The 23173-nt window shown below is 35.8% G+C and overlaps 1 protein-coding gene across 9 annotated transcripts in view; it reads left to right on the top strand.

Moving 5' to 3' along the window:
• The window catches only part of ICE2 (interactor of little elongation complex ELL subunit 2), a 56139-nt gene that overhangs the window by 18546 nt on the left and 14420 nt on the right, over positions 1-23173 (top strand). For 8 of the 9 annotated variants that reach the window (XR_008513487.2, XM_054531119.2, XM_063716035.1 and 5 more), the window contains 7 exon segments: positions 3855-3992; positions 5204-5320; positions 5484-5643; positions 6861-7042; positions 10827-11820; positions 12520-12695; positions 18105-18234. Coding sequence is in view for 8 of the 9 variants with exons in the window: in XM_054531119.2 (XP_054387094.1) it covers positions 3855-3992; positions 5204-5320; positions 5484-5643; positions 6861-7042; positions 10827-11820; positions 12520-12695; positions 18105-18234 (1897 nt within the window). In the remaining variant the exon portion in view is untranslated. 9 annotated transcript variants of the gene reach the window in all.

Genomic DNA, 23173 nt, shown 5'->3' with positions numbered 1-23173 from the left:
TCCAAAATGTCAGTAATGCCAATGTTGAGAAACTGCTGTAGCACAGAGTTTGGTTGAGAAGGGTATTTTTTCCCTTCCTGAATTACCTCGTCACTGTCACGTGGATCATTTTTTTTTGGAGACGGAGTCTCCCTCTGTCGCACAGGCTGCAGTACAACGGCGTGATCTCTGCTCACTGCAACCTGTCCCTCGTGGGTTCCAGCGACTCTCCTGCCTCGGCCTCCCGAGTAGCTGAGATTACAGGCGCCTGCCACCACACCCAGCTAATTTTTTTGTATTTTTAGTGGAGATGGATTTCACCATGTTGGCCAGGCTGGCCTTGAACTCCTGATCTCAGGTGATCCACCTGCCTCCTTGGCCTCTCAAAGTGCTGGGATTACAGGTGTGAGCCACCGCACCCAGACTGGATCAATTTTTTGACTCTATTTTGGTCCATTAATCTGTATGTCTGTCTTGATGCCAAAACCATATGGTCTTGATAACTGTAGTTTTATAGTCCTGAGATCATGGGTTCTTTACATTCTTATGTAAATTTTGGAATCAGCTTGTCCATTTCTACAAAAATCTAGGTGGGATTAAAACAGTGTTCAGCTAGATTGCTTTCCTTTCTTTTAAAAATAAAATCTGATAATCTCTTAATTAGAAAGTTTAGTGATTTACATCCATTTTGATGATGGTATGTATTGATTTGTTTGTGCTTCTTTTACTTTTTCTGTGCTTTTTTTTTTTTTTTTTTAACTCCTTTTGAGGGGATTGACATTTTTCCTAGTTTCCCCCTGTCTGTTGGTTTGGAATTTACATGTCTACTTTCTGTTCTCTTAGTGGTTACTCTTGAATTTTTATAGTCAATACTTCCATTATTCAATATCAACTAGCCTCCCAAACAATACAGAAATCATAGAGCATTTAGAATTTCATTACATCTCTCTTGACTTGTATGCTATTTTCGTTGTAATGCTGTTTCTTTTTTAAACCTACCCACATTATTGTTTTATATGGACTATGTTTGTTTTAATTTATCTACAGGTTTTCTAGATTTTGGCCTACCGTTTCTTCTTCTCAAACCTACATTCTAGATTCTTTCATTCTTCTTGAAATCCTGTGTATTCTAGATGTGCCTTTGATGAGGGTCTCTTAATGGTGAACAATCTCCATTTTTGTTTATTTGGAAATATTTTATCTCTCTTGGTCTCATTTTAGTAATATCATTTTATTTCATACACAATTCAAAGTTGGCAGTTACCTTTTTTCCACAACATTTAAAGATACAATCCTACTTTTTCATGTTATTGTTGAAAAATGTATTGTCTAATTGTCATTTCTTTTAGGGCTTCTGTCTTTTCTTACTGTACTTTAATTTTGGTGTTTTAGAGTTTCATAAAAATATGCTTTTTAATAAAATCCTGCTGGCTGATTGTGTTTATTGTGTCTGTGGATTTATAGCCTTCATCAGTTCTGGAGAATTCTCAGCCATTTTCAGTGATTGCTTCTCCTTCATTTTGGTAAAGTATACATAACAAAATTTACCGTTTTCACCATTTAAGTGTACAGTTCAATAACGTTAAATACATTTACATTGTTATGCAAGTATCACTACCATCCATCTCCAGAACTTTTCGTCTTCCCATTAAACAGTAGCTCCCTGTTTCCTCTTCCCCTCAGTTCCTGGCAACCACATTCTGTTTCTGTCTGTATGAGTTTCACTATTCTAGGTTCCCCATATAAGAGGAAACATACAGTATCCATCTTTTTGTGACTGGCTTATTTCACTTAGCATAATGTCCTCAAGATTTGTCCAAGTAGTAGCATGTGTTAGAATTTCTTTCCTTTTTAAGGCTGATTAATATCCCATTGTGTGTGTGTGTGTGTGTGTGTGTGTGTGTGTGTGTGTGTGTGCGTGCGTGCACGTGTGTATATTACATTTAGTTTATCTGTTCATCCATTGATAAACACTGGAGTTGCTTCCACCTTTTGGCTGTTATGAATAATGCTGTTATGAACATAAGTGTACATATATCTGTTCAAATCCCTGCTTAAATGTAGAAGTCTTATGTTTGGCTTCCCACTTGATCTTAGAACTGGTTGAAGAATTTGCCCTCAAGCCATCTCACCTTTCATAGATTTTCTTACTGCTCACTGCTCTAGTTTCTCCTCTATGTGTTGATTTATGGTTTTTGCATATTTTCCTTGCTTTTCACCAAGCCCGGAAATATTTTTCCTTTCCAGCCCAAAATAAAATTTAGGGAGCATTTTTTATAATGATAGATTTGTATTGTATAAATGCGTGTGTATTTTGGTGTATTTAATTCTCAAGATATTTTGAGTATTAAACACTAATAGCACTCAGTGGGTGAGTGATGGGGAACAGCCTGAATCTTTTAACCTCCTGTGTTCGGTTAGTTATTTTTCAAAGAAAGATAAATTATTGGTATAAAACATTTTTTTACTACATAAGCTAAATAATGATCCTTTAGTTAATTGAATACCTACCAGTTGTAAAATACTTTCGATAATTGTATAAGGTATCAGAGTATAGGTGTAAAACTGTCTTAGATTTTCCTTTGACTCTCTTGCTGTAGTTACTGAATTAAGTAAATTCAGTTAAAAACACTGTAACATCGACCACAGTTTTACCAGGAATGATGTGCCAATGAATATCTAACAAGAATAGTCTCTATTTCACATAGTTCTTATTTATCGCCTTCCTTTGCATATTCAAATTCTTGTAATAACTACCATAGGAAGGGAATGTTACAAGTGAAAGTTAACTAATAGTACAAATAAGGAGCAAAGATATTTTGCAGATATGAGTTTGCAGTTGACTCAGATTTTTTAAAACTTTTCCATATTAGTCCACATCTGTGTTAGTTACAAATGATACTATGAATTAAATATAAAGATCTTCCATGAAAAGCATAGATGAAGAGAGAAAATGTGAAAGATAGCAGGCAGTAGGGATTAGAAAAGGGGAGAAGGGGTTCTGAAACTATAGATGAAAAGATATACTGGAGTAAAGTTACTGATTTGTAACGTGACACATTTTACAAATATGTGAAGGGAGAGGGGATTTAGATATATATGATAAAGATAATATATAAAGATGTCAAGAGCTTTTGTGACCTAAAATATTTTCTAAGACATTTCAGATAAGGTTCGTTGACAGAAGAAGAAAAAATAAGTATCTTAGAAGATAATGTATGTGTGTGTTTTAATCAAACAACTCTCCCCGCCCCCCAACAGCTGTGCATCTCTGAATTGTTTCTATATTATCAGAAGTGGCACATATTATTCTCACAAAAAGCTGTGAATTTTATTTACTTAGTGATTACATTTCCTGATAAGTCATTAATATTTTGAAAACAGTTTGGAGGAAAGAAAATACTAAGTACTCCATCATTTGGATTAGTTATAACATTTCTCATTGATTTTTTTAGATTATAGATTAGAATGACCTGTAAGATAACTACTTCATTAATTCATTGTGCTTGGGAGTGTTTTTAGAGTATACTACTTAATTTCTAATTATTCATATAACTGCTTTTATTGCAGAAAAGTGTGTTGAAATTTTCATGTGCCTTTAACAGTTTCTTAAATAACATGGAAAATATGTGTCTTCTCTAATTTTAAATTTTAATGAGACTGCTAATTTTAGTATTAAACATCAATATTTTAAGTAACTGGGTTAAAAATATGAAAATAAAGAGTATACAACGTGTGTATTAGTAGTTTGATTAATGAAATCGGGCTAATTTTTGCAATGAGTAATTACATAGTCACATGTAACTAAAAATTTTCTTTTTGCATTATTAGAGAAATACAATACAAATGAATTTTTCTTAATTTCTATTTCTCAGAGAATTTTAAGAGCTTGCATTGAACAAGTGAAAAAGTATTCAGAATTTTATACTCTCCACGAGGTCACCAGCTTAATGGGATTCTTCCCATTCAGAGTAGAGATGGGATTAAAGTTAGAAAAAACTCTTCTTGCATTGGTAAGGCTTATTATCAGAGGATATAAGTTTTTTTTTGTCTGAAATATTGTGTGTGTGTGTGTGTGTGTATATATATATGTTTTTTTGTTGTTGTTGTTGTTTGGAGACAGAGTCTCTCTCTCGTCGCCTGGTGTGTAATGGCATGATCTCGGCTCACTGCACCCTCCACCTCCCAGGTTCAAGTGATTCTCCTGCCTTAGCCTCCCAAGTAGCTGGAATTACAGGCGCCTGCTACCAAGCCTGGCTAATTTTTGTATATTTAGTAGAAATGGGGATTTCACCATGTTGGCCAGGCTGGTCTCGAACTCCTGACCTCAGGTGATCCACCTGCCTCAGCCTCCCAAAGTGCTGGGATTACAGGAGTGAGCCACTGCACCTGGCTCATGTATATTTTATATAGACATTATATTTAAATTTTAAGCAATAATTAGATAACTTTTAAAATATGTAATAGCAATTTGTTTCTCTTTCTTTTTATTCTATGGATACAAATACTTGATGTTTTTAAAAATGTCACTACTTTGTTCCTTGATTTTCTTTTCTTACCACCCATCTGAATGCACCTGAATACAAGCAGAAAGCCCCTTTTCTTAATGGGATTTTATTCACAAACATATTGGAAATAAGTGTGTGGAGAGGATATTTTGGAGTTTCTACCATCCCCTGTTATGATTTGTATCTCCTAAAACAAGAGGATAGACTTTAAAGTGGCAGGAAAAATTCTATGAAACTGGCCTGGTATGATGGCTCACCCCTATAATCCCAGCACTTTGGGAGGCCAAGGCAGGCGGATCACTTGAGGTCAGGAGTTTGAGACCAGCCTGGCCAACATGATGAAACCCCATTTCTACTAAAAATACAAAAATTAGCTGGGCGTGCTGGCACACACCTGTTATCCCAGCTATTCGTGAGGCTGAGGTGAGAGAATTGTTTCAACCCAGGAGGCAGAGGTTACAGTGATCTGAGATCATACAGCTGCACTCCAGCCTGGGCAACAGAGTGAGACTTAGTCTCAAAAAAAAAAAAAAAAAAAACCACAGGTAGCGGTTGTTAAGCAAAAACATGAGTATCTTGGCATAAAGTTTCTAAATCTGATGTTTACTTTTAGTAGAATGATAAAGTTCAAGAGTTTCATATGATGAAAGATACTTTTCTTAGAAAAAAATACATTGCGATTTTTGCAATAAAATGATTTTTTTTTTCATATTTAGGGCAGTGTAAAATATGTGAAAACAGTATTTCCCTCAATGCCTATAAAGTTGCAGCTCTCAAAAGACGATATAGCTACCATCGAAACGTCAGAACAAACAGCTGAAGCTATGCATTATGTAAGTACCAAGGCAACATTGGATCTTCCTAAATAATCTTTTATATCTCACAAAATATATCTAACTCGATTGTCCCAAAGTCCCCTTTCTGACTTTTTTTGTTCTTTATTGAAGAAATTTTCAATAAGTATAACCAAGTAACAAATTACTTGTTGTTTTTCAGGATATTAGTAAAGATCCAAATGCAGAGAAGCTTGTTTCCAGATATCACCCTCAGATAGCTCTAACTAGTCAATCATTATTTACCTTATTAAATAATCACGGACCAACGTACAAGGAACAGTGGGAAATTCCAGTGTGTATTCAAGTAATACCTGTTGCAGGTTTGTGATTTGCTATGTCAAATAATGCTCTCAAAAAAGAGAGGTTGGACCGCATGTTCTCACTCATAAATAGGAGTTGAACAATGAGAACACATGGACCCAGAGAGTGAAACAACACACACCGGGGCCTGTCGGGGGGTGAGGGGCAAGGCGAGAGAGAGCATTAGGACAAATACCTAATTCGTGCAGGGCTTAAAACCTAGATGACAGGTTGATAGGTGCAGCAAACCACCATGGCACATGTATAGCTATGTAACAAACCTGCACGTTCTCTACATGTATCCCCGAACTTAAAGTAAAATTTTGAGAAAAGAAAAAAGAGGTTGGAACCATTTCATTTCAGCTGTCTAAATATAGGTGGTCAGTTGTCCGATACCAAAGTACTGATTTAAGGAGAATGTAAGTTTGACACATTCAGTAAAACTTTTTTATGTATAAAGCTAGTATAGGCTCAACACTACTAAATGAATTAATTAGGTCTATAGCACTCGTAGTCATGTTTAAGGGTGAGAGTTAGAGACAAAATGATGGCATAGGGTGGCCAAGAAATACATGAAATAGTCAGGTTCTGTCTTTCACTGAAATGAAAGGAACGTAGTACTTTTAGTAGACAACCTCAAATGGGTGAGTTTTTATGACTTATTTACTTGTTCGTTACTGGAATTTGGAATAACAGTAAGTCTATACATATAAGCAACAGGGTAGTCTTTTGACAATAAAATTAATATTTGCATATTAATTCCTGTATATAAGAAATTATGTCCATACTGTTTTGATATTTAATTTTTTAACTCTTTCAGAATTAATATATGTCACAGCATAAATACAATAAATGAAAGACTATGTCTGTTGAAACAAAACTACAAATTAGAGTTAAATGTAATATATTCTATGTGGTAAATATTTCATCACTTTTTGCAAGTTCCTATAAGAAACTGAGTAATAACTAAACTGACAGTAAGAATATAATAGTAAAAACCAGAAAATCCTTTTTAAACATTGCTAGAAAGACATTTTTCTCCTGCCAGTTGGATTTTCTTGCCCTTAGATTTCTAAAGGACTTTAATATCTGCTAGTCTAAGGGTAGCAAATATATGGGACGTGTGCTGCCATTCTCCTGTGTCTCTTTGTTTGGTGATCCTCATGTCATGCATCCTGTTTTTTAAAAATATATCACGATTAGATACTAATCACCTCTTTTTGGTTTCTGTTTTAAGGTTCAAAACCGGTTAAAGTAATATATATTAATTCACCACTTCCCCAAAAGAAAATGACTATGAGAGAGAGAAATCAAATATTTCATGAAGTTCCATTAAAATTTATGATGTCTAAAAACACATCTGTTCCAGTCTCTGCAGTCTTTATGGACAAACCTGAAGAGTTTATATCTGAAATGGACGTATGTAATGCTTTTTTTTTCCCTTAAGGGGAATGTACTTGTTTATCTTTTTGAAGCATAAAGTTTTATTGCAGATCCCTAAACCTAGTAGTTAAAAATACAGGCTTTAGATTCAAAGTTAAATTGAATTTCGAGTCTAGCTAGACTTAAGGCAACTAACTTAACCTCCCTCAGCCTAAGTTTTCTCTTTTCATACATGAAAGGAAGTAGTACCTACTTGACAAGGTTATTATGAAGGTTAAGTTTGATATTTTATATTAAAGGCTGAGCACGGTTTTTAGTCATGTATGTAGTGAAAACTCCTTGAATGGTAGTGGTTGATATGAGGTTTTGTTTAATTGGTCTCATTCATATTCAAGAGTTTTATTTTTTTGAGATGGAACCTCGCTCTGTCACCCAGGCTGGAGTGCAGTGGTGCGATCTCTGCTCACTGCAACCTCCGCCTCCCGGGTTCAAGCGATGCTCCTGCCTCAGATTCCCGAGTAGCTGTGATTACAGGTGTGCACCACCATACCCAGCTAATTTTTTGTAGTTTTAGTAGAGATGAGATTTTGCCATGTTGGCCTGGCTGGTCTCAAACTCCTGACTTCAGGTGATCCACCCGTCTCAGTCACCCAAAGTGCTGGGATTACAGGCATGAGCCACTGCACCTGACCCATGTCTAAGAGTTTTTAAGTGTGAAAAGGAACAGATGAGCTTAATTTGATTGGTACAGAAAGTATTTTGCCAGATTGTTAATCTTCAGTATACTTAGTAGCTATGTGACGTCGGGCAGATTACGTAATATCTGTGTATCTAGTTTGCTTATCTGTAAAATGGGCATCATGATATTACCTAACTCATAGGATTGGTTAGGTTTAAATGAATTTGTACATATAAAGCATTTAGAGTAACACTTGGCACTCTGTAAATATTAGCTTTTATTATTCTGTATTTTAAAACATTTTTTCCATGATTTTTAAATACATTGTTTATAGAGAACTTGATTCATTCATTCCATAAGTTTTTATTGAGCAGATACTATTCTATGCAGGGAGGAAGCAGCAGTGAATAAAAACAAAACCTGTTTTCCCTCAGACCTTAAATAAGTGGCAGAGGGCCCAGATACAGTAAAAAAGCAGGTAGTGGTAAATGCTATGGAGAAAAATAGAGTACATTAAGGGGAAATAGAGAGATGGGTGGGGAAGGGGTCATTTTATATTCACGATTAAGAAGTCTTTTCTGAGGATAGGAAATATGAACAGAGACTTGAGTAAAATGAGGAAGCAAATAAAATTTTAAAATAAAATATAAAAATGTTTTTCTTGTACTTAAGAGCTTATACAATTTTAAGGATATTGGCCTTTTGGTTTTTATATTTGTTTATGTTTGTCTCTTTGCCATTTGCCTTTTAATATTTTTGTGATACACATGTCATAAAGCATTTTTAACTTATGTTTTCTTCTTACACATTTTACTTTTAAAAATCTGCCTAAAACTTAATATTGAGGTGAATGTCAGGCAGTAACAAGAAGAAACATGAGGTAGGTTAAGAGGGGTGAAAATTGACAGTGGCTTCTTTCAGTAATGGTAGACCAGGTAATTTGGACCCTCCTTTTATTGATGACATCTAAAAAAGCTGGACAAATATTAAAATGTCTTTCTTAGAAGCATCAAAAAGCTAACAAGATAGTGAGGAATTGTAGGGCTGAGATACTGAAGAAGACAGGATTCCCAGAAGGTAAGCCTGTTACTTAGGGTCATTTTTGCCTTGGATTATATTTGCCAGTTCTGAAGAGGCAACTAAGGAAATGAACTGTGCTTTTGGCAGCATCACAGGACTGGGGGGATAAAAGGAAAACTTCAGTTTTCCACCAAGGGCCTGGACCCCAAAGGGGCCGCACCTCAGGAGTCAGGGTGAACCAGAAGTAAATGCGCTTTCTCTGAAATTACAGCCTGAGTTTTCAGGCCCTGAACTTGGAGTAAAATGCTTTTTCTGGATTGTGCAGGTGTCTCCAAACACCTAGCAAAAGTAAGTAAAAATGAGAGGATGATAATGCTTTTTTTGCCTCAAATTATTATACTTCTTAATGTCTATTAGTCTAAATTATGTTGCTAAGTGTTCTGGAGTTATTTTGATTTCTGTAGTCCAACAATTTGGAATGTTTTTAAATTTGCAAGCGCTTCAGTTTATTGTTTGTTTACATTTTTCTTAATGATACCTAATTTTATTTCCTTCTGAACATAGAATAAGACTTTATCAGATTCTGCTTTGGTCTATATTGAGATTTTCTTTGTATATTAATTTATAGTTCATTTTTTGAAATGCCCTTTGGATTCTTGGGAAGGGAAAAAGTATATCTTTGTAGTCTGTTTACATATGTATTTTCAATCTTTCGTATATATTCTCATCGTTTAATATTATTCATACTTTCTGTATTCCTTTTTATTTTTTACTTAGAGACAGTATCTCATTGACCTAGTATAATTGTGTTTCTGTCAAATTTTTCTTTTATTTTTCAATTTGTGGAATAAAAATTTATGACCGCTATCTGTTTATCATGGATTTTCTCTTTTTTCAAACTAGCATTTCTCCCTTTTCTATATAACGCTTTTTGCTTTGAATTCTTCTTTGTCTAACACTTTCATTGCTATTCTTCCTCTTTTTATCTCTTGATGACATCTGTAGTTGTTTTGTTTTTAACCTTTTTGTGTAGGAATGCCTCACGTAAGCAGCATATAGTTTAATTTTACTTTTTTACTAAATTTGGTAGTCTTTTAGTAGGAATTACCATTCACTAGCTACCATTTACTGAGAGGCTACTTATTATGTGACAGGCACTATGCCAAGAGATTTTCTATATATAATTTCTCACTTAATCTTTAGAACAAATCCAAGAAGATACCCCTGCTATACCTGTTTTAGAGATGAGGCCGTTGAGGTTCAGAGAGGTTAAGTAACTTACATGAGTTGATCTTTCTTACTCACTACTGGTGACTGTTAGAACCTTTCTCTTAAATCCTGCACTGTAAGGCTAGTGGATGTACATAACCAGTTACCAAATTTCTATGGTATTTAAAGTGCTCTGTCAGATTGAAGAGAGATCTTCTGGTGCTTGTCTCCTTGTAGAGGGGACTGTGTAGTCCTGAATAAGTTAAAGCTGTGTGTAGTTTTTCCATTACCAAAACAGTACATGAAAAACAACATTTATGACTTCATGTCTCAGAATACAATAAACCACCTTCTGTCAATTTCTGCCTCCTCTTTTATTGCTGAGAGTTGTTTTCCCTGAGTAGTTGTGGAAAGAAAGTCGCTGGTTGATATTAAGGGTGTACCAGAAGCTGGTGACACTTCTCTGGACGCATTAGAAAGCAGCGTCCTCACAGTGGCAGAGGGACTTTCCTCCTGGTCAGCTAAGACCAAGTGTCTCTGCAGGAGTCTATAGAGTAGACATAAATGAAAATCTGCCTCCCGTTTGGCCCTACATTTCTTCTTTGTGGTCTTGTCTATTTTTTGATTCGTTGAAATTCCTCTTGAGATGTGGTAGTTTGTAAATACTCCATTTCTTGTGCTATTATAACTTGGCAAATTTGCCTGTTATCATGAACATTTCAGTGGGAAGATAAGGTTAATAATAGCTGGTAGTAGTTTGTTGTCATCTTAAACAAGAACCTTTTACAACCATTAGACTTTTCTTTCTACTTTAAAAGAGCAGGAAGTATGTATGACAGGGATAGGGACATTAAGAGATAGGTAGGGTGGCTTGAAATTTTTACTAATACTTTACCAACTTATTTACTCAAGATGTCCTGTGAAGTCAACGAGTGCCGAAAAATTGAGAGTCTTGAAAACTTGTATCTGGATTTTGATGATGATGTCACAGAACTTGAAACTTTTGGAGTAACCACCACCAAAGCATCAAAGTCACCAAGTCCAGCAAGTACTTCCACAGTACCTAACATGACAGATGCTCCTACAGCCCCCAAAGCAGGAACTACAACTGTGGCACCAAGTGCACCAGACATTTCTGCTCATTCTAGAAGTTTATCTCAGATTCTGATGGAACAATTGCAAAAGGAGAAACAGCTGGTCACTGGTATGGATGGTGGCCCTGAGGAGTGCAAAAATAAAGATGGTCAGGGATTTGAATCATGTGAAAAGGTATCAAATTCTGAGAAGCCTTTGATACAACATAGTGACTTGAAAACATCTGATGCCTTACAGTTAGAAAATTCTCAGGAAATTGAAACTTCTAATAAAAATGATATGACTATAGATATGGTACATGCTGATGGTGAAAGACCTAATGTTCTGGAAAACCTAGACAACTCAAAGGAAAAGACTGTTGGATCAGAAGCAGCAAAAACTGAAGATACAGTTCTCTGCAGCAGTGATACAGATGAGGAGTGTTTAATCATTGATACAGAGTGTAAAAATAATTGTGATGGAAAGACAGCTGTTGTGGGTTCTAACTTAAGTTCTAGACCAGCTAGTCCAAATTCTTCCTCAGGACAGGCTTCTGTAGGAAACCAGACTAATACTGCTTGTAGTCCTGAAGAGTCATGTGTTTTAAAAAAACCTATCAAACGAGTATATAAAAAATTTGATCCAGTTGGAGAGATTTTAAAAATGCAGGATGAGCTCTTAAAGCCAGTTTCCAGAAAAGTACCCGAATTGCCCTTAATGAATTTAGAAAATTCTAAACAGCCTTCTGTTTCAGAGCAATTGTCTGGTCCTTCAGACTCCTCTAGTTGGCCGAAATCTGGATGGCCTTCTGCATTTCAGAAGCCAAAAGGACGTAAGTAAATATTTACAAAGAGCTTACAGTGTTTTACTTGTTCTTTTTCCTTAGGTTTTTCTCTCTCGTTCCTTTACTTTGTTATAACCTGTTTTGTAATTGTCATATAGTCACTGATATTTCATTTTTTCAATCTATTGATCAGTATTTCAGCTTCCAAAATAATCCTCTCTAGATACGTATACAAAGGCGTATGGGTCTTGCAACTTGTGTTTATCTAGCATGTACAGTGACTGCTAAGCTATAGGTAATGTGATTTGTCAGATTGATGAAGGGTAAGTGCATCCAGAATAATCATAAACATTGATTTAAAATTTATTTATACTTGGTGTTGGACTGCAGTTTTATACTTTTTGGTTTTGTGAAATAAATCTGCTCCTCAGCTCTGCCTAGATTAGGAATAACATTACTTTTTAAACTTTTTATTTTTCTCACATGGTATGCTGTCTCACGAATTTATACTTTGCCTAGAGTTAGTGAAGGTTAAAAGGAGAAGAACCTTAAAGCTAGGATTTCAGCTCTTACTGCAGTTCCAGTAAAAGTAAACAGAAATGGTAATAGTGTGAGGGTCCATTAGGCAGAGAAGTAGAAAATTAAAGATGATAGAAGTTTAAAAATAGTTCATTGAATTGTTGTATCCTTGCTTATGATGGGTAAAGAGCTAATGTATTTTAAAAATGAGAAATACTATTTTTAAAGGATTGCCGTATGAACTTCAGGACTATGTTGAAGATACATCGGAATACCTAGCTCCTCAGGAAGGAAATTTTGTTTATAAGTTATTTAGCCTGCAAGACCTGTTGTTACTCGTACGCTGCAGTGTCCAGAGGATAGAGACAAGACCACGTTCTAAAAAACGGAAGAAAATCAGAAGAGTAAGTTGTTATTTGCGGAGTTAGAATATGATGACATAAATAATCACCAGATACTTAACATGCCATTATTATGAAGTTTAAATTGTTGAGCCCTCATAGTAGTATCTTCAGGTTGAGTTTTGTTTTGTTTTGTTTTGTTTTTTACTAAAATGCTGAGATCGATTTTAATAAGGGAAAGTGTTTGTATATAGTAGCCATAAATGCCAGTAACATTCATGCTTGGAATATACAGATTGAGCAGCCCTAATCCAAAATTCAAAATGCTCTAAAGTTTGAAAGCTTTTGAGCTCCGGCATGGTATCACAAGTGGAAAATTCCACACATGACCTCGTATGATGGGTCACAGTCCAAACTCCAGTCAAAACTTTGTTTCATGTGTAAAAGTATATAAAATATTGTATAAAATTACCCTCAGGCTCTATGTATATGGTGGATATGAAACATAAAAGGGTTTTGTGTTTAGACTTGAGTCCTGTCCCCAAGATATCTCATTATATATATGTAAATATTCGAAAATCTAGAAAAAAATCCAAAATCTGAAACACTTCTGGTCCCAAGCATTTCAGATAAGGGATACTCCACATGTATAAACTTTATAAAAAACTGCATCATCATAGATTACATCTAGATTGGCACATATATACCTGTTTTCTCTGGGAATTTGGATTTCCATTATTACGTGTGAACTCGAGTTCTTTTCACTTTGGGACTCTTGTTGACTTACTTTAGAAGTCCAAGTAGAACTTTTGAAAGATGGCCTTTCACACATATGTAAGGTCTTTTCAGGATTGTTAGAAGACCAAATCTCTTCCTTTCTTTTTCCCCCTGTTGTTTCTTTTGGGTTTGATATAAATATTTTCCTCAGGAAAAAAAATGTATTGCTGCAATTTGAGTAATTCTTTTAATAATTTGAAATTCTCTTTCAGATTAGTTTGCATTTTTTTGTGTGTATGACTACTGAATTCTGGTGAATAAAGGGAATCTTCTATATTATAATTGAGTATGTAATATTAAAGTGTGTTTCCTTTCATTTTTCTTGAGGACTTTTTCTGTTGTGTGTATTTGTCACAGTACACATTTTAAAAAAACAAGTTTTGGTGTCTCTGTCTCTTGTTATCTTACCCACTGCCCAATAGGAATCATCACTGACCACTTTGAATGTCAGTGTGTTTTGAGGTAGGGATCAGGTGAATCCAGACTAGTGATGTTCTACTATTGATCCTTGTGGAGTACTTCCTGACTACTGTATCATATTAGAGAATAACTGGGCCGGGTGTGATGCCTCACGCCTGTAATCCCAGCACTTTGGAAGGCCGAGGTGGGCAGATCACGAGGTTGGGAGATCGAGAGAATCCTGGCTAACATAGTGAAACCCCCTCTCTACTAAGAATACAAAAAATTAGCCGGGCGTGGTGGCAGGCGCCTGTAGTCCCAGCTACTCGGGAGGCTGAGGCTGGAGAATGGCGTGAACCTGGGAGGCGGAGCTTGCAGTGAGCCGAGATTGCACCACTGCACTCACTCCAGCCTGGGCAACAGAGTGAGACTCTATCTCAAAAAAAATTTAAAAAGTGCCAACTTTTCCACACTGCTAATAACAGCAGCATGAGGGTTTGACTACTATGATAAACTCTAAGGCCAACCCATCCAGATCCAGGATGTACACTTTGTCCACCCAAATCCAGTGGACTTGGTGGAACTTGTGCTTGATAATGTTTTTATCTTTTTTTAAATAGAAGGAAGATTATAAATTCATAAATTATTAAACTTCTAATTCACATAATTTAGTTTTTATCATTGATTCAAACTTGAAATTTTAGAAACCAAATGGTTTTAATTGAAAACTGTTTGGTTTTAGTGCTCTTTACAAGAGAAACTCAAGGAATGACAAAATTCTATAGGTTTGATAGTCTCCTAGATAAATGCTATAACATCCTGTGAATTAAAAGATTTGACTTTATTTGCTAATTTTTCCTGCCTCATCTGTGTTAACTGATAAACTTAATAACCATAAGCTTGAACATCTTGAATACATATAGTATCAGTCCTATAGATTGTATTTTCAAGGTTTTATTTCTTTAATTCTTGCTATCTCTCTGATTTATTTTGAGGCTAACCTCATTTCTTTAACTTCCTACTCTGTGAACCCATACCACTTTGTATTTCTTTTTCAGCTTACAGCACTTAGAAATTGTTGATGGCCGGTATCTCTTAAGTAAGAATAGCCTAGGGAAATTTTGGATACCAGTTTAATTCTTGAACAAGACAGCTTGGTAAGGACATTGTAATTCACTTGACTAAGGTGAAATTTGTGAATTTCAAGACATAACCTTATAGGAGAAAATTAATTCTTCATCAAAATATGTCAAAATAGTCACACCCTAAAGACTGTCTAAATAGAAGCCTTATATTTCTGATTGTGTCAAACTCAGAATAAAATTTTAAAATTTTCAGTGAATGCTTACATTGTCCCCGTTATTATATGTAGTAGTTTATGGTTTAAATCTCTTAGCAAAATGTATGCCCCTTGGAATTATGTCCTATTCATCTCTGTTTCTCCAAAATATTTTATCCTATGGAAATTCAGTAAATAGGCACCGAGTAAATGAGGAAAATGGCGAGGGGGTGGTATTGTTGAGTAAGGGAACTTTAGGAAGGTTGAGGCAACAGTTTGAAAATGTGGTAAGTGGTACTATTTAAACTAATTCAGTAAAAGTACATCCCCCATTAGTATTTCCTACCTAAAAACCAACTTGCTTAGATAGAGCTTTGAAATACTTAGAAGTGCCTTCAACCTCTGCTGTCCAAGAACCTCATCTCTTCTTTATTTTTCCTCAGTTCTTCAATTATTTTAGTTGTCATTTTAGTTTCCAGTATCATTTATGTTTCCTTACCAAAACTCTGCTTAATAAGAGTTGCACTTTAAAGGAGAACCTAAAACATCAGCCAGTCTCAAGTGATGGGATAATATAAAGAGGCTAGGCCAGAGACGGTGGCCCAACTCTTTTGGAGGCCGAGGCAGGTAGATCACCTGAGCTCAGGAGTTCGAGACCAGCCTGGCCCACGTGGCGAAACCCCATCTCTACTAAAAAAATACAAAACTTAGCTAGGCCTGGTGGTGCACCTATAAAACCGGCTGCTTGGGAGGCTGAGGCAGGAGAATCGCTTGAACCCAGGAGACGGAAGTTGCGGTGAGCTGAGATTGCGTCATTGCACTCCAGCCTAGACAACAAGAGTGAAACTCCATCTCAAAAAAACAATAATAATAAAGAGGCTAATTTGGACCACACGATATAAAACAGAATTTACTGAGTTTAATACATGATTATGAAATCCATACCCAGGAACTTTGGATGATTTCATAATATCTATTACTATCTGTCTCAGTGAACCAAGTAAGTATCCTAAGTGCTTTATGTGAAAAATTGGAACAGAACCAAGAAAAGCTTTTACTTAGGGAGCCATTTATCAAAGGAAAAAAATAATAAACTTTATAGTATGAAAATTTTGATTATCCTGAAATTTTTACTTCAATTTTGGGATACTGAGGAAAGATGAAATGTTCAGGCCTTTTTTTCCCCTGGCTTCCTGGAGATGGCAGTAGAATACATACAGAAATTAAACTGGTTTTAGGACTTGGTTTTATAGATAGAGTAGTTTTATCAAAGAAAATCTCCCAAAGTATTTGCTTTTTAGAAATAATATATATTTAAAATTTTTTTTAAATATATGGAATTAACTCTTACCCATTTCTAATCCAGAAATGTGATCCTTTTTCTCAGTCAACTTTTTTCAGTTCTGCTGTAAACTAGCTATGTGTCCTTGAGCAAATTTCATTCATTCTTTTTTTTAAAGAGACAAGAGTCTTGCTGTGTTGTCCAGGCAGGAGTGCAGTAGCACTATCAGAGCTTACTGCTTCCTTGAACTTCTGGGCTCAAATGATCCTCCCACCTCAGCCTCCTGAGTAACTAGAACTGTAAGCATGTGCCACATGCCCAGCTAATTTTTTTTTTTTAATTTTTTGTAGAGGCAGGGTGTTGCTATTTTCTCCAGGCTAATCCTGAACTCCTGGCCTTAAGTAAGCTTCCCACCTCAGCCTCCCAAAATGCTGGGATTATAGGAATGAGCCACTGCACCCAGCCTGAGCAAATTTCTTTATCTCGACCTCCTATTTGCTCTAAAGTTATGAGAGACTAAATCATATGCAGATAAACATTTGCAAAATTGTATAGTAAAATGCTTTTAATGGTAAAATTATCCTAATCACATTTAATTTTCTTTTTAATTGAGAAGACACACTGGAGGCCTTACCTACTGAAAGTATGGTCCCTGGAACAATAGCTTGTTATTAATGCAAAACCTTGGGCTCCACCCCAGATTCTACATTTTAACAAGATCACCAGATTTCTCACATGCACGTAGTTCAAGGCAAATCACATGAAACAGCACTTACTGTTGATAACAAAAATATTAGTGGATTTGAATTGTTCTTACCACCACCATTGTACCAAGCCCACTCTTTGCCACTTTGTAAATATCAAGAATTAAGAAATACTGATGAAATCTTTTCAAATCTATAAATGGTGACACATTAGTATAATTTCAGAAGTACTAATTAGCCTTAGTGCAAGTTAAGTACCTTAAATCATGTGTTTCTCTTTCTGCAACTGGAAATAGACTCCTATTAAGAGTAGAGTTTTCTTTGAAGATAATGAGATAGCATAAGCACAGTGAACAACATGTATTTCTTTGCTTATGCTCCCTTAGGCCAGTAATAGGTACAGTCATTTTACTTATGTAGTGTCCTGATCAGTGAATTTGGATGGATAGTTTGTCAGATACTTCATGTCTGAAATAAAGCTGTTAAATTGAAGATAATGACAAACAGGTGTTAATGTAGGCATTAGTGCTCTTTCATTTGTAGATTGAAACAAGCTGCTTAGAGTATTTGATCCTAAGACAGTGTGACTCATGCTTTAAAGGAGCAAAATTTTCTACCTTTTTTATCCTCTTGAGAATGACTAGTACATAAAAATGTCAGTGCTTCCCAGCATCTGGCTTTGAGCCTTTGGGCAACTATGTATGATAGGCTTTGTTGCAAGGATTCTGCTGTCAGTCACATTCCCTAACCGAAATCAAACCTTGCCTCTGTGGGGAGGTAATGTTGATTTTGGTCACAAATGGGAATGGTGAGGAGAGATCTCTTTTATCTATCCGCCTTTTGGCACCAAACATTCCTCTATTCATCAGGCCTGAATGTATCCATCTTACAGTGTGAATCCTGCTGTAATTGAAAGGATGAAATAAGATTACCTGAAAGCATTTTGAAAGTGGTAAAGCTGTATAGGCAAATGTATTTACTATTAATAGTAAATTAATAGAGCTTTGAAAAAGTATAATCTTGCATTGCAGCAATTTCCAGTTTATGTACTACCAAAAGTAGAATATCAAGCTTGTTATGGAGTTGAAGCTCTGACTGAAAGTGAACTTTGTCGCTTATGGACTGAAAGTTTATTGCATTCTAACAGCTCATTTTATGTTGGTAAGTTATACAAAAGTCTTTATTCTCCTTTTTAATTGCCTTGTAATTACATACTTGTAAATTCAATTGTGAATACTTCTATTCTGCCCTTTTTTACTTTAGTTTTTATTTATATATTTATTAGTTTTTGGATCTCATTCTGTTGCCCAGGCTGGAGTATAGTCATGTGATCATAGCTCACTGTAACCTCAAACTCCTGGCCTCAAGTGATCCTCCCACTGCAGCCTTCCAAGTAGCTGGGGCTGCAGGCAAGTGCTACCATGCCCAGCTAATTTTTTTGTTTTTTCTTCAGATGGGGTCTCATTATATTGCCCAGACTGGTCTGGAACTTCTGGCCTCAAGCAATCCTCATACCTTAGCCTCCAAAAGTTCTGGTATTACAGGGATGAACTACCATGCTGACCTATTTCAGAAACACTTATTTAATAGTATAATCAAAAATACACATTTGTTTTCTAGCTTCTTATAAGAGTACTGTTTAATTGGTTAACTATTTATCGATCTATACATTTATTTTGAAATTTTCTTAAAATGACACTACTTTTAAAACCTCAAATATTTTGATGAAATGACTTTTTCCTTTGTTTTTGTTTTGTTTTGTTTTGCTGGGGTATGGGGATTAGGCTGAAGTTCAATTTGCATTGGCTCAGTTCATGTACAGTTAACATCCTCACATAATAGATTACTTGCTAGTCATTATTGGTAGTATTACCTCCCGCTGGAATGTCCAATATCGAACATCTCAATGCATCTCATAAATCTCAATCCCTCCTAATCATCTCAGACTGCTCCTCTGTGTAGTCTTTTGCTTTCTTTGATCTCTCAGTGCAGTCTTTTACTTCTCTGTGACTTGTTACTTTGCACTTTATTATTCTCTCTTAACACCTATCCCTTCTTCCTGTTAGACAATAAGCAGCTTAAGGTCGAGTCTGATAAAATTCTGTGTTGAGTCTAATAAAATTTTGTGTTATAGTGCATAGCTTGATTGCTTGTATGTAATAAATCCTATGAGGGTGTGTTTCTTAATCAAAGAAAGGTTATTCACTTAAAATGTTTTTTCCTGTTTTGGTTAATCAGTATTTTGTTTTCATGTTTTATGAGAGTATTAAGTAGATAATTGATTCTTTCTGCTTAACTCAAAAAAGGAAGTAGCTAAATGCACTAACTGGTGATGTACTGCCTCCCTCCTCCTCCTTCATACACATACTCGAAGTTTTTATAGTAATTTTCATTCTGTAACCAAAATTTCAATGTTCCTCCAAAGACCTCACACCAACAATCTCAACATTAGCTACTTGAATGCAATTTGCCAGCCACATCCATTTTAGAAAAGGCACAGTTAAAAACTTATGAGTGAAATTTTGTTTAAAGTACTGACAGAGAATGGAGATTCATGACAAAAAAAAAATTAAAGTTTCAGTTTTTAAATGTACAGTTTAACATCAGCTGTATGGATTACTTCATTTTAATTATTTTGTAAAATCCTAAGTAATCCTAACTGCTGATTATTCTCTGTGAATCCTATCCTCTTGTGAGCCTTTCATTTCAATGTACTGGGATAGTATTTTTGGCTTCTGTGACAAGTGTTCGGTGAAAAGCATATATTAATTGTATGGTTGTGGGATTTTGGTTTGTTTGGGGTTTTTTGGTGGCCTGTAGGTATGGGGGGATAACATCTGAGTTTTTGAGTTTTTAAAAATGTTATAATACTCTTTTAATTTAAGGAAGATGTTCAAGAAAATCACTTGAAGTGCTTTTAAAAGTGGAGATTGCTGGCCCCACCCTGGAGTGTCTGATTGACTAGGTCTGTATTGGGACCTAAGACTTTCTCAGGTGGTACTGATGCTGCTAGTTTAGGGACTACACTTTGAGAATCAATTCTATAGCTTATAGTCTCTTTTTCCAGTAGGATCAACACACTTGTGATTTGTTTGTTTGCTCTGCTTTGCTATAAACATGTTCCCCACTTTCCCTAGTTGCAGTACTCTTTTTATCTTTTCCCCATAAAAACTTCAAGATTTACTCCTTTAAGACAGTTTCCCACATAGTCTCATCACAACTTCTGTATTCACCCTCCAACTCTATAATATTTATCAATTCTATATAGTTGATATATAGGCAGTCCTCACTTAGCACACAGTTTCAATAGGCACAAGTTTCAGTTATGACCGTGTATTAACAGTGAGTAATTGTATAAAGTATAAGCTTCACTGCTGTCTCTTCAGTCCACAGATCACTACATAAGTAACAGGCAAATCATGATCAGTGACCAGTCATGTCACTTCTTTCAAAGTCTGTTTGTAATTGGTTATTGTGTACCCATTGAGTTCATGCACAGAAAGCAGAGTGTGCAGTTGTGTTGACTCTTTGTCTCCCAGTGATAAACCCATGTGATATTTTACCAAAGTAGATAATCAAAAGAATTGGCCAACAAATATTAAAGCAAAGCAAATAAACAAAAGGTGATACTGCCAGAAGTGAAATTTGAATGGAACATAAATGGAATTACAGAGGAAATAGCAGAGAGTGGGAATGTTGGCACTGCTTTTGTTCCAGTGACTCTAGATTTGCTGCCAGACAAACTTAGTGAAAGCGTTGTGACATAAAGAATGAACAAGTGACACTGGCATAAGATTTTACACTAAACAAATCCTGAAGATAATTTCATGACATTGAAGGCACCAAGGATACAGTGTCGGAAGCTGATCCTTAGGAATATAACGGTTCACCATGGCATAGAAAAGATGCATCCGGCCAGGTGCGGTGCCTCAAGCTTGTAATCCCAACACTTTGGGAGGCCGAGGCGGGTGGATCGTTTGAGGTCAGGAGTTGAAGACCAGCCTGGCCAACATGGTGAAACCCTGTCTCTACTTAAAATGTAAAAACTTAGCTGGACAGTAGTCGCATGCGCCTGTAGTCCCAGGTACTCAGGAGACTGAGGCAGGAGAATCGCATGAGCCTGGGAGGCAGAGGTTGCAGTGAGCCAAGATCGTACCACTGCACTCCAACCTGGCCGACAGAGTGAGACCCTGTCTCAAAAAAAAAAAAAGAAAAGAAAAAAGATGCATCCTTCCTATCACAAGTTGTGCAAGAAGGTAACAAGCACTATTCAAACTGCTCTTCATTAACGTTTCATAAAGAAAACACTTTAATTTTTTGAATTATAGTGTACTAAAATATTTTACTGTTCATTTTCCTATACATTTATGATTGATAGAGAATTTATAGTGTTTTGATAAAAATTTTAAAGGTAACCAAACAGTTGTAATTTTCCCTATTGATTGTTACAATTGTAGGGTTTCAGCCTGTATGGGCATTTTTATGGTACTCACACTGCATGCAAAGCAAGGAGTACCTATACACATATGAATGCATGTATGCATGTATATGTTTATGTGCATATATATATGAATGAATGCTTGTATATAAAAGCTTTATTTTTATCATGTATAGATTTTATTTGTCCTCTATAAATCTGTGCTTTCCAACCTTGATGCACATAAATATTTGTACAGCACACTGTGATATATAAGAGAGATTGCTTGTGGTTGAAGGGCAATAGCCAGGAAGCTTTTGCCATCCCAAGCATTGCTTAGCTGCCTGAAGGGCTGAGGTGATGAGTATCTTAAGCACATATATATCTTATTTGAGGCCCACAGGTTAGAAAGCTCCAATGTTGAGAGAGTTGTGAACTCCTTGAGGAGTTAGATCCTCAGAGCACTTAGTGTGGTATTCTCTGTATAGTCATTTTTGACAGACCATATTTGACATATACTATAATACTTTTTTAAATGAATTTCTTTCAAAAGGTAAGAACTATTCGTCTTCTCAAAGATGTAATTAGTAAACATCTAAAAGTTATTATGCTTAGTATTTCCTTTCTATGGTTTTTAAATCATTACAATGTGTCTTTGTTATTAGAAATGCCACTGTGTAATGAGTGTTACATATAATAAGTAGGTATGGGAACAAATGAATTTGGTGTCTTACAAGGAAGCCATCTGGTAAAAATGTTTCTAATTATTTGTATGAGCATAAAGCAAAAGAAATGAAAGGGGGCTTGGTAAGAAAATGAAACATTAAATTATGTGCATTTTTAATTGTCCCAGTGATTGACATCAGCTTTCCAGGTAATTTGTTTTGATACCTAAATATTAGGAGTTAAAAAAATAAAAACAGTTTGTCTTCAACATTGATACGTGTTATATTCTCATCATGCTAGTTGATGTTTTTAACTATGGTACAATACATACGATTTTTGTGTTGACTTGCTTATATAACATTTAACCCAGGACTCTTTTATGTCACTCTTCCTTGGTGTATTTCAGGACCTTGGTGTTAGCTCTCAACCTGTTTTGTTTTAGAACATACGCATTACTTTTTAAAACAAAAGCATCATATTGAGAATTTACTGTTTTGTTTTTTGGAATTCTAGATTCATATTGTGTTTGTAAAAAAAGTAAGAGTCGGAGCTGGGCGCCGTTCCTCACACCTGTAATCTTAGCACTTTGGGAGTCCAAGGCAGGTGGATTGCTTGAGGCCAGTAGTTCGAGTCCAGCCTGGCCAACATGATGAAACTCCATCTCTACCAAAAATACCAAAAAAAAAAAAGATAGCTGGGAGTGGTGGCGCACAACTGTAGTCCTAGCTACTCAGGAGGCTAAGGCACAAGAATAGCTTAAACCGCGGAGGTGGAGGTTACAGTGAGCCAGGATCTCGCTGCTGCACTCCAGCCCAGGAGACAGAGCAAGACTCTGTCTTAAAAAAAATAAAAAAATAAAAAATAAGACTTCAGCTGGGCTCAGTGGCTCACGCCTGTAATCTCACCACTTTGGGAGGCTGAGGCAGGTGGATCACCTGACGTCAGGAGTTCGAGACCAGCCTCGCCAACATGATGAAACCCAGTCTCTACTAAAAATACAAAAAATTAGCCAGGCCT

This window comes from Pongo abelii, chromosome 16 (genome assembly GCF_028885655.2).
Source record: "Pongo abelii isolate AG06213 chromosome 16, NHGRI_mPonAbe1-v2.0_pri, whole genome shotgun sequence".
Lineage (NCBI taxonomy): Eukaryota > Metazoa > Chordata > Mammalia > Primates > Hominidae > Pongo > Pongo abelii.
The sequence above is the reverse complement of the archived record's forward strand: the minus strand, read 5'-3'. Positions and strand labels throughout refer to the sequence as shown.